Source organism: Cetorhinus maximus, chromosome 3 (genome assembly GCF_964194155.1).
Source record: "Cetorhinus maximus chromosome 3, sCetMax3.hap1.1, whole genome shotgun sequence".
Taxonomy (NCBI): domain Eukaryota; kingdom Metazoa; phylum Chordata; class Chondrichthyes; order Lamniformes; family Cetorhinidae; genus Cetorhinus; species Cetorhinus maximus.
Window position 1 is genome coordinate 53248430 of NC_135881.1, and position 12112 is coordinate 53260541.

The 12112-nt window shown below is 46.4% G+C and overlaps 1 protein-coding gene across 2 annotated transcripts in view; it reads left to right on the forward strand.

The window, feature by feature from the left end:
- Positions 1–12112, forward strand: part of nebl (nebulette) — a 397411-nt gene that overhangs the window by 120707 nt on the left and 264592 nt on the right. For both annotated transcript variants that reach the window (XM_078538381.1, XM_078538382.1), the window contains exon 3: positions 11967–12051. In XM_078538381.1, the coding sequence (XP_078394507.1) occupies positions 11967–12051 (85 nt within the window). The remainder of the gene's footprint in view (positions 1–11966; positions 12052–12112) is intronic.

A 12112-nucleotide genomic window follows, 5' to 3' on the forward strand; every position in this document is an offset into this window, starting at 1 on the left:
GATTTTAAACACATACATAGATCTACAAATTGCTACTATGATAACTTCTAAATCCTCTACTTAATCAGACTCCCTGTTACATTTTTGTTAAGGCAACAGTAAGACACACAGATTTTAAAAGACCCCAGGCAAGGTGGCATACAATACCCTGAACCAGTTGAATTCAAAGTGAGTTTTCTTAACTTCAGTTCTTTGAAAACAGCAGCTTGAGGCATAGGTGCTGAAGGCTTTTCACATTTGTTAGGTCTCAAAAATGTTTACCCTTACACAGAGCTTTCACTCTTTTGTATATATTTTCCCCTTTGATTGCAAATTCCCATTGTTTCACCATGTCTTTGGACAGTAATCTTTGATAAAAATCAACACACTGTTTCTTAACTTCACCTGGCTAGGTGTAATATTTCACTCCCTCTTTTGAAAACAATCTAGTCTGGTTTATTTAAAAATGCAAATGTCCTTTTATACCTTATATTCTAAATCTTCCCCATGTTTACATCAAAGCCTTCAGACCAGCTGCCTTTAATCCAATTAAGTCTCTGACACACGTACACACACACATGTAGAGACAGATACCACTATTTTACAATAAATTCCAATAACATTATTATATCTTCCTGACACCTAGGCCCAATCATTGACAGCTGCTTTATCAATGACCTTCCTTCCATCATAAGGTCAGAAGTGGGGATATTCACTGATGATTGCACAATGTTCAACACCATTCGCCACTCCTCAGATACTGAAGCAGTCTATGTCCAATTGCAGCAAGACCTGGACGATATCCAGGCTTGGGTTGACAAGCGGCAAGTAACATTCCCACCACACAAGTGCCAGGCAATGACCATCTCCAACAAGAGAGAATCGAACATTGCCCTTGACATTCAATGGCATTACCATTGCTCAATCCCCCACTATCAACATCCTGGGGGTTAGCATTGATCAGAAACTGAACTGGACCAGCAACATAAATACTGTGGCTACAAGAACAGGTCAGAGGCTGGGAATTCTGTGGCGTGTAATTCATCACCTGACTCCCCAAGGCTTGTCCACCATCTACAAGGCACATGCCAGGAATGCGATGGAATACTCTCCACTTGCCTGAATGAGTGCAGCTCTAACAACACTCAAGAGCTCAACACATCCACAACAAAGCAGCCTGCTTGATTGGCACCCCATCCACCTCCAACATTTATTCCCGCAGTGGCAACAGTATGCATAATCTACAAGGAGCACTGCAACAACTATCAAAGACTTCTTCAACAGCACCTTCCAAAACCGCAGTCTCTATCACTTCAAAGACAAGGGCAGCAGAAACAAGAATAAAAACAAAAAACTGTGGATGCTGGAAATCCAAAACAAAGACAGAAACAGAAATACCTGGAAAAACTCAGCAGGTCTGGCAGCATCGGCGGAGAAGAGTACAGTTGACGCTTCGAGTCCTCATGACCCTTCAACAGAACTAAGTAAAATTGTTGAACTCAATATTCAGTCCGGAAGGCTGTAAAGTGCCTAGTCGGAAGATGAGGTGCTGTTCGTCCAGTTTGCGTTGAGCTTCACTGGAACAATGCAGCAAGCCAAGGACAGACATGTGGGTAAGAGAGCAGGGTGGAGTGTTAAAATGGCAAGCGACAGGGAGGTCTGGGTGATGCTTGCGGACAGATCAAAGGTGCTCTGCAAAACGGTCACCCAGTCTGCGTTTGGTCTCTCCAATGTAGAGGAAACCGCATTGGGAGCAACGAATGCAGTAGACTAAGTTGAGGGAAGGGCAAGTGAAATGCTGCTTCACTTGAAAGGAGCGTTTGGGCCCTTGGACGGTGAGGAGAGAGGAAGTGAAGGGGCAGGTGTTGCATATCTTGCTTTCGCATGGGGAGGTGTCTTAGGAGGGGGTTGAGGAGTAGGGGGTGACGGAGGAGTGGACCAGGGTGTCACAGAGGGAACGATCCCTACGGAATGCCGCCGGGGGGGTGAAGGGAAGATGTGTTTGGTGGTGGCATCATGCTGGAGTTGGCGGAAATGGCGGAGAATGATCCTTTGAATGCGGAGGCTGGTGGGGTGATAAGTGAGGACAAGGGGGACCCTATCATGTTTCTGGGAGGGAGGAGAAGGCGTGAGGGCGGATGCGTGGGAGATGGGCCGGACACGGTTGAGGGCCCTGTCAACGACCGTGGGTAGAAAACCTCGGTTAAGGAAGAAGGAGGACATGTCAGAGGAACTGTTTTTGAAGGTAGCATCATCAGAACAGATGCGTCGGAGGTGAAGGAACTGAGAGAATGGGATGGAGTCCTTACAGGAAGCGAGGTATGAGGAGCTGTAGTCGAGGTAGCTGTGGGAGTCGGTAGGCTTGTAATGGATATTGGTGGACAGTCTATCATCAGAAATTGAGACAGAGAGGTCAAGGAAGGGAAGAGAAGTGTCAGAGATGGACCATGTGAAAATAACGGAGGGGTGGAGATTGGAAACAAAATTAATAAATTTTTCCAGGTCCCGACGAGAGCATGAAGCAGCACCGAAGTAATCATCGATGTACCGGAGAAAGAGTAGTGGGAGGGGGCCGAAATAGGACTGGAACAAGGAATGTTCCACATACCCCATAAAGAGACAGGCATAGCTGGGGCCCATGCGGGTACCCATAGCCACATCTTTTATTTGGAGGAAGTGAGAGGAGTTAAAGGAGAAATTGTTCAGTGTGAGAACAAGTTCAGCCAGACGGAGGAGAGTAGTGGTGGATGGGGATTGTTCGGGCCTCTGTTCGAGGAAGAAGCAGAGAGCCCTCAGACCATCCCGGTGGGGGATGGAGGTGTAGAGGGATTGGACGTCCATGGTGAAGAGGAAGCGGTTGGGGCCAGGGAACTGGAAATTGTTGATGTGACGTAAGGTGTCAGAGGAATCACGGATGTAGGTGGGAAGGGACTGGACAAGGGGAGAGAGAAGGGAGTCAAGATAGCTAGAAATGAGTTCCATGGGGCAGGAACAGGCGGGACAGTTCTGTTTGTGGATTTTGGGTAGGAGGTAGAAGCGGGCCATCCGAGGTTGGGCAACTATCAAGTTGGAAGCTGTGGAAGGAAGATCTCCGGAGGAGATGAGGTCAGTGACAGCCCTGGAAACAATGGCTTGATGTTCAGTGGTGGGGTCATGGTCCAGGGAGAGGTAGGAGGAAGTGTCTGCGAGTTGACGCTCAGCCTCCGCGAGGTAGAGGTCAGTGCGCCAGACAACAACAGTACCACCCTTGTCAGCGGGTTTGATGACAATGTTAGGTTTGGACCTGAGAGAACAGAGTGCAATAAGTTCAGAGAGAGACAGGTTAGAATGGGTGAGAGGAGCAGAGAAATTGAGACGACTAATGTCACGCCGACAGTTCTCAATGAAAAGATCAAGAGAAGGTAAGAATCCAGAGGGAGGGGTCCAGGTGGAGGGAGAATATTGGAGGCGGGTAAAAGGATCCGTTGAACGGGGAGAGGACTGCTGCCTAAAGAAGTGAGCACGGAGATGAAGGCAGCGGAAGAAGAGTTCAGCATCGTGCCGAGCCTGAAATTCATTGAGATGAGAGCGTAAGGGTATGAAACTAAGTCCTTTGCTGAGCACTGAACGTTCAGGGTCGCAGAGGGGAAGGTCAGGGGGTATGGTGAATACGCGGCCGGGGCTGGGATTGGAAGATGGGGTGGGGACAGAGGGACAGGCAGGGGTGGAGGGTCCTGGATGGGTGTTGGTGTCGATGAGTTGTTGGAGCTTGCGTTCCTTAGCACCTGAAAGAAAAAGAAAAAGTTTCGTGTTGAGGCGTCAGATGAGAGGAAGAATAAAATGAAACTGGGAACACGCGCAGCTTTGAAAAAGAGTGTGGCGGTGCTGCTGGAGGGAGAGGCCGATTCTGTTCATATGGCGGCGCATGGCACTGAGTGTGGATCTCAGAATGCGATGGGAACAGCAATCCGAGGAACGTTGTATGTCCCGGAGATACCTGTAATCCTGGGTGGGTTCGAAACATGAGGGATGGAACTTCAGTTGAAATCCACGTGGGGTAAGTCGGAGACGGAGACAGTCACTGAGAAAGGAAATATGGCTGTGAAAGCGGGTTTTAGTATCCACCTTGTCAAACGCCAGGAGAGAAATGGAAAGCAATGAAGGTGAACAAGGCAAAAGAGAGATTCGAAAATCCTGACGGAGAGTAGAACAAAACTTCTTCAAGGTAGGCATTTCTTGAAGAGGAGTGGCAGTCAATTAAACACAGAGATAAAAACAAAAAACTGCGGATGCTGGAAATCCAAAACAGAAACAGAAATATCTGGAAAAACTCAGCAGGTCTGGCAGCATCGGGGACCACCATCAAGTTCCCCTCCTAGACACACACCATCCTGACTTGGAAATATATCGCCGTTCCTTCACTGGCTCTGGATCAAAATCCTGGAACTCCATTCCTAACAGCACTGTTGGTTTACCTACACCACATAGACTGCAGCAGTTCAAGAAGGCAGCTCACCACCACCGTCTCGAGGGCAATTAGGGATGGGCAGTAAATGCTGACTTTGCCAATGACGATGCTATCCCCTGAAAGAATAAAATAAAAACGACAAAATGGTTCCTCACCATCATAGTTACAAACGGGTAGGAGATTGAGAATACAGTTTCCATCTCTAGAACAAACACTCGAAACCCAATATCACCACGAACGACCACGAGAGGGTAAAAGTGTGTGAAGAAGAACAGACAAGCAACTTGGTTTGGAACTTTTATCACAGGCCTAGCGCACGTGAGTTACCAGTGCTGAAGCCCATGGTGAGAGTATGAGTCCGAGACCATCAGGGGGAAGGCACAATCATTGAAAAATCTCCACAACCAAGATTGTGCAGGATTGTGACAGACCAGGGGATCATAAGGGGAAACCACAACATCTTAATATCCTTGGAGAAAAAGCCAATAGAAACTTGGACTTACTACTCAGATCCTGATGAAGAAGAAGAAAGATGTGCTACAAGCTCTACAGCCACCCAGGAGAAGAACACTCACACCAACAGAAGGGGGAGTACGGAATATCCTCAACTTCAAAAGAAGGTCAGAATGAGATCAGAGAGATTGGTCAAGGCACCTCAGAGACACCCTGTGAAGCCTGAGACTTTGGAGGGAGATGTAGGAGGATGTAAATATGGAGTTGGAAGGGGCACGAAATGACGGGTAAAGGGTTAACATTAGAACCATACATGATGCTGATGTAATAATGTCAGACCACATGACTGAGAAGTAAGAGAGATCTGGAAGGAGGAGAAGCTCCAACCTTGTGTAGAGGTCCAAATGTGTAAATACTTGCTGTAAATAAAAAGCTATGCTTTTGAGAAACTGCAGACTTGAGCAGCATACAGTGGCACAGGCAGCTGATTGAATAGAAATAGTAAGCTCCTCGCAGCTGTTGTTGAAGGTGAGTGTGGGGTAGAGGGATTTAAGGAGGTGGTTTGTTGTCAAGGAAGGAAGTTGTGTTGATCCTAGAATAGTAAGTAATTTTTGCAGATGAGAGCAGGACCTGCAAGTACTCTATCTGGTCAAGCCAGATCTGGAAGTGGGTGGATAACACAGTTTTCTTCCATATCCAAGTCTGCATCCCTTGGCCTTGAGGGAACAGAGATGAGGGCCATACCGAGGGAACAACCAGGGTGAGAGAGCGTTATAGTTTTAATGGGGAGGAGGGCATCAAAGTGGAGATCAGGGTGTGGTTGACTAGATTGGCAGCTGTGGTGAATGGAGGGCTAAAGGCTAGATAGTTGGGATTTTGAAAGTGCAGTTGTAAGAAAGTGGGGGGAGAGGTTTTTCCTAGTGACTGATACAAAAGGAAAGGTTTGGTGGGGTGGGTGGTGGAGGGGAAGCGAGATGTAGGTAGAACACTGCTATTCTCCGAGGTGTGAGATTTCTTGGAGCCCTTTCACTAGCAGGTGACCAACCAATTCTTTCTAAACACCCCACAATAGTGGACGCCAGGGCTCAAGCATGGGCTTCATTGCTTAGTTGCTCAGTGACTCCAAAATTAGGAAAAAACACTTTTTTTTTCTGATAGTCCTTTGCTATTGGCCTTGGCAGCTTCCAAGTACCGACTGGCAGCTTTTTCTCTCTGTGCCTGAATGTGAGAAAACACACAGGTAAATCCAACACAAAAGGGTCCGTTCCCTGCAACCCATCCCCATGGCAACGTGGCACCCCTGAGATGCGCCAGATAGATATTCAAACCAATCATCCACAATTCTCAAACCTATCCTTTGATCTGATAATTATATGGATACTTTAAGAGCTTCACTTATTTATTTACCAGTTGCATTTCAAATTTTCTTTGATCTGAGAAATTACATGAAAATTCATATCTCTAACGAAGGCAAGATCATTCTCCTCAGACTTGCTGTCTTCAGTTCCCCAGCTAAACAATCCCACCTGTTGTTTTATGGCTCTCACCTTTCTAACTCTGACTTTGTAAGTGCACATGGAGGAACCTTTCATGTGTAAACATCTTCGGGGGTGGTTTATCAGTTTTTCATACTCTGGTTTCTTTCCTATTTTTCTTATGTTTAACACTTAAATCTCCAAACTAAACAATATATTCCTACAATACGTGAATCATGAAATTAGCCAGTTTCACAATGGTTTTTTTAATATACCAGACCTCAGTTGGAAAAAATGTTCCTGAAATTCCACCTAGGGGGTGGGAGTGGGAATTTGGCAGCAGGAGATTGTAGCACGGGACCTGTGGGAATGATCCAGGTTGTCAGTTGGCTAAAATTGCAGATCAGGTCCTGATGATATTTGTGGAGCTGATAAGCATGTTAAAGGACTGTGCCTCCATAAGAGTGTCCTACTCACCTGCTTGCTGAGACTGTCTATTCCCACCGCAGGAACTTTACACAACTCAGCACTACCTCGGCTCACCTCACCGTTTGGTATTAATTTAGGGAAAGCTGATGTTGGCAAAATGAAAATGCTAGCTTCTATGCGTTGCCATGTTTACCTTTTCAAGATGTTTCTGGTGTAAACTGATATTAAACTTCAAAGGACCTGCCCAGGAGGGTTCTAACTAAATGCATCCACAGCAAATGAGGGTGAAACCTTCATTCATGCCTTTGTTACTGCTAGAGTTGACTACTTCAACACACCACTGGTTGACCACATTCCATCCACTGTTAACTTGAGGTCACCCAAAACTCTGCTGACTGTCATATCTCATACAAAATTTTGTTCATCCATCACCCCTGTGCTTGCTGACCTACATTGGCTCCCAAGCCAAGCAATGCTTCAACTTTTTAAAAAAAAAGGTCTCATCCTCATTTTTAAATCTATCCCCCCGCCCACCTTTCCCTGTAACCTCTTCCAGCCCCGCAATTTTACGAGAGATCTTTTCTTTATTTGTTCATGGGATGTGGACGTCACTGGCTAGGCCAGCATTTATTGGTCATCCCTGGTTGCCCTTGGGAAGGTGGTGGTGAGCTGTATCCTTGAACTGCTGCAGTCCATGTGGTGCCGGTAACCCACAGTGCTGTTAGGGAGGGAGTTCCAGGATTTTGACCCAGCAACAGTGAAGGAATGGCAATGTGTTTCCAAGTCAGGATGATAAGTGGCTTGGAGGGGAATTTCCAGGTGATGGTGTCCCCAAGTGTCTGCTGCTCTTGTCCTTCTAGGTGGTACCGGTCATGTGTTTGGAAGGTGCTGTTTAAGGAGCCTTGTTGAGTTCGCATAGTGCATCTTGTAGATGGCATACACTGCTGCCACTGTGTGTTGGTGGTGGAGGGAGTGAATATTTGTGGACGTGCCCATCAAGTGGGCTGCTTTGCCCTGGCTGACATCAAGTTTCTTGAGTGTTATTGGAGCTGCACTCATCCAGGCAAGTGGGGAGTATTCCATCACATTCCTGACTTGTGCCTTGTAGATGGTGGATGGGCTTTGCGGAATTAGGAGGTGAGTTACTCGCTACAGGATTCCTAGCCTCTGACCTGCTGTTGTAGCTACAGTATTTATATGGCTAGTTCAGTTCAGTTTCTGATCAATGGTAACTCCCAGGATGTTGGTAGCGGGGGTTTCACTGATGGTAATGCCATTGATTGTCAAGGGGCAATGGTTGAATTCTGTCTTGTTGGAGATGGTCATTGCCTGGCACTTGTGTGTTGCGAATGTTACTTGCTACCTGTCAGCCCAAGTCTAGATATTGTTCAGGTCTTGCTGCATTTGGACATGGACTGCTTCAGTATCTGAGGAGTCGTGAATGGCCCTGAACATCCCCACTTCTGACCTTATGATGGAAGGAAAACTGGCATCAATGGGAATCGGGGGGAAAACTCTCCACTGGCTGGAGTCATAACCAGCACAGAGGAAGATGGTTGTAGTTGTTGGAGGTCAGTCATCTCAGCTCCAGGACCTCACTGCAGGAGTTCCTCAGGGTAGTGTCCTTGGCCCAACCATTTTCAGCTGCTTCATCAATGACCTTCCTTCCATCGTAAGGCCAGAAGTGGGGATGTTCGGTGATGATCGCACAAAGTTCAGCACCATTTGCGACCCGTCAGGCACTGAAGCAGTCTATGTCCAAACACAGCAAGACCTGAACGATGTCCAGGCTTGGGCTGACAAGTGGCAAGTAACATTCGCACCACATAAGTGACAGGCAATGGTCATCTCCAACAAGAGAGAATCCAACCATCAACCTATGATGTTCAGTGGCAATCCCATCACTGAATCCTCCACTATCAACACCCTTGGGGTTACCATTGACCAGAAACTGAACTGGAATAGCAATATAAATACTGTGGCTACAAGAGCAGGTCAGAGGCTAGGAATGTGACGAGTAACCCACCTCCTGACTCCCCAAAGCCTGTCCACCATCTACAAGGCGCAAGTCAGGAGTGTGATGGAATACTCCCCACTTGCCTGGATGAGTGCAGCTCCCACAACACTCAAGAAGCTTGACACCATCCAGGACAAAACAGCCCGCTTGATTGGCACCATATCCACAAACATTCACTCCCTTCACCACCAATGTGCAGTGGCAGCAGTGTGTACCATCTACAAGATCCACTGCAGGAATTCACCAAGGCTCCTTTGACAGCACCTTCCAAGCCCACAACCACTACCATCTAGAAGGACAAGGGCAGCAGACAGATGGAAACACCACCACCTGGAAGTTCCACTCCAAGTCACTCACCATCCTGACTTGGAAATATATCGCTGTTCCTTCACTGTTGCTTGGTCAAAATCCTGGAACTCCCTAATAGCATTGTGAGTGCACGCACACCGCATGGACTGCAGTGGTTCAAGAAGGCAGCTCACTGCCACCTTCTCAACGGCAATTCTGGATGGGCAATAAATGCTGGCCCAGCCAACGAAGCCCATATCCCATGAATGAATGAAAAAAAAAGGACTTTAGTAAACTCTTTCCCAAGAATCAGTTCGATGGGAGATTCGATGTCTATTGGCTATATTGCCTTGTGGGTCTAGATGCTGTTTTCAAACTGCCATTCCTTTTCCCCCTCCCCTGCGTACACTGGGGCCTTTGGCCCTCTCCCAAGGGTGAAACTGAAGTGGATCGATCCACTTCATTAGTTCTGAGTAAAGAGCTAGTTAACTATCATGAACTATCTGGGAGTATTATTCTGTTCTCCCAATCTTGAAACTAAGGTTAGATATTAGGTGAGTTGCCCCTTCAGACATGATGGGCCTGAATGGCATCTTTCTGTGCTGTAACCATTCTCTGACTCCTCCCAATTACCTATTTGCTGCACTGATGCTTCTTGATGGCTCCTGCCTTTTGGTAGTAATTTTAGGGAAAGCCGATGTTGACAAAATGAATTTTCCAGCTTTGGAGTTGCCATCTTCCGCCTTTTTAAGTTGTTTCTAGTGCATATCCTGAAATTAAACTTCAAAGGACTTGCCCAGGAGGGATTTAACTAATGCCTCCAGAGCAAATGTGCTCAAAGAGAATCACAATATATGTTCTCTGCATACAATCAAAAAAAACACAAACTTGCACAAACATGGTTTCATTTAGCCACAGTGGTGCCAAAGCTAGCCACGGCACATTCCCTTGTGTTAATGACTGAGACTGTGGGTTTCAAAGCTGATGCCTTGTAGTAACTAAAGGTATAGCCCCTCCTGCTGTCTACCAGGGGTAGAGGCTCTGGCCAATGAGCCCTAAGCACAGCTAATGCGATGTGCGGTGTTTCCTGATGAGGGTCCTGATCGAGAATGTAGCATCTGAAAAGCTCTCTATAATAAAGTTTATCTGTTTCTTGTTCAAACCTGTCCAGTCTGTTAAGTCATACATTTGGTGATGAGGGTGGCATATCTCTGACATTGCACCTCACGCTGTTAACGTGAGTACATTGAACCTTAATAAAAGAGAAAAGACTACCCATCAGTCATGCCACTCTTCAGCAGGATCGATCCTTACGATGCATCTATGGAAGACAGGAGCCAATATATATCGTAGCGAATGAAATTACTGTGAAGGAAAAGCAGAAAACAATCCTTTTGAGTGTATGTGATAGCAAGACATACAATCTCATCTGCAGCCTGACGGCCCTGAACAGGCCCAATTCTAAGTCCTTTAATGAATTAGTGGACATCGTGAAAATGCACTTACAGCTGAAGCCATCCGTAATTCTAGAGTTTAGGGCCCTGGGAGAGCCCATCGCAACCTATAGCTGAAGCAGTTGACAGAACACTGACTTCAGGGTATATTCAATGATATGCTGCGGGGCCGATTAGTTTGTGGAGTTCACGATGACCCCATTCAGTGCCGTTTACTCGCAGTGGTCAACATTGATTTGACGCATTACCTGGAAATAACACTCGCTATGGAAAGTGCTACGAGAGACTATCGGGTTTTGCAGCACATACAACATGGTGCTGTTCTTCATGTGGGGCAGGAACCTACCACCAGGAGTGGTGCGAAAACCAGAGACGCAGCAGCGAAGCAAGAAGCAATGTCCACTGTTCGAAACATGCAAAAGCCTATTTTTTATTCATTCATGGGATGTGGGCTTCACTGGCTGGGCGAGCATTTATTGCCCGTCCCTAACAGCCCTTGAGAAGGTGGTGGTGAGCTACTGCCTTGAACCACTACAGTCCATGTGGTGTAGGTACACCCATAGTGCTGTTAGGAAGGGAGTTCCAGGATTTTGACCCAGCGATAGCGAAGGAGCAGCGATATATTTCCAAGTCAGGATGGTGAGTGACTTGGAGGGGAACTCCCAGCTGATGGTGTTCTCATGTGTCTGCTGCCCTTGTCCTTCTAGACGGTAGTGGTCGTAGGTTTGGAAGGTGATGACTAAGGAGCCTTGGTGAGTTCGTTGTAGATAGTACACACTGTTGCCACTGTGTGTCGGTGATGGAGGGAGTGAATGGTTGTGGGTGGGGTGCATATTAAGCGGACTGCTCTGTCTTGAATGGTGTCAAGCTTGTATTGTTGGAGCTGCATTTAGCCAGACAAGTGGAGAGTATTCCATCACACTCCTGACTTGTGCCTTGTAGATGGTGGACAGGAACCTTCATTGGAACATGAAACATTCCAATGAAATTCAATGCAAGGTCAAGGAGTAGTACCTCCTTTTTCTACTGGGCAATTTTCAGTCCACTGGCTTTAATATTGATTTTAACATGCTCAGACTTGCAATATAGCTCCCGTTTTCACTCAGGCAGTAGCTTCTGACTGTATAAAATGGGCGTGCTAGTGTGTTGTCTCAACATATGCTGTCATGACTTGAAAGTCTTCAGTATTTTCTGTTCTGTTCTTTGTTAGATTTCTGGCATCTGCAGATTTTGCTTTCTATTCAAGATGAATGATTGCCTATTTTAGTAAACTGCCTACTGGTGGTCCTGTGCTGCAATATCTCTGTTTCACTATATCCTGCATTAACTAATTCAATGTAAAAGTGAAGTATACATTATTTTTATTTTTGTATTTAACATAATTGATATTTATTGATCTTGACTACTACTCTGTTTTGTTTCAGCCATTACCCAAAGCAGCAATTCACCATCGTTGCTGATACACCAGAAAACCTTCGCCTGAAGCAACAAAGTGAACTGCAGAGTCAGGTAATTGCGTCAATGTAAACTATTGTCCGTCTTTGTATGCTAATTCCCAGTGGTTCAACTG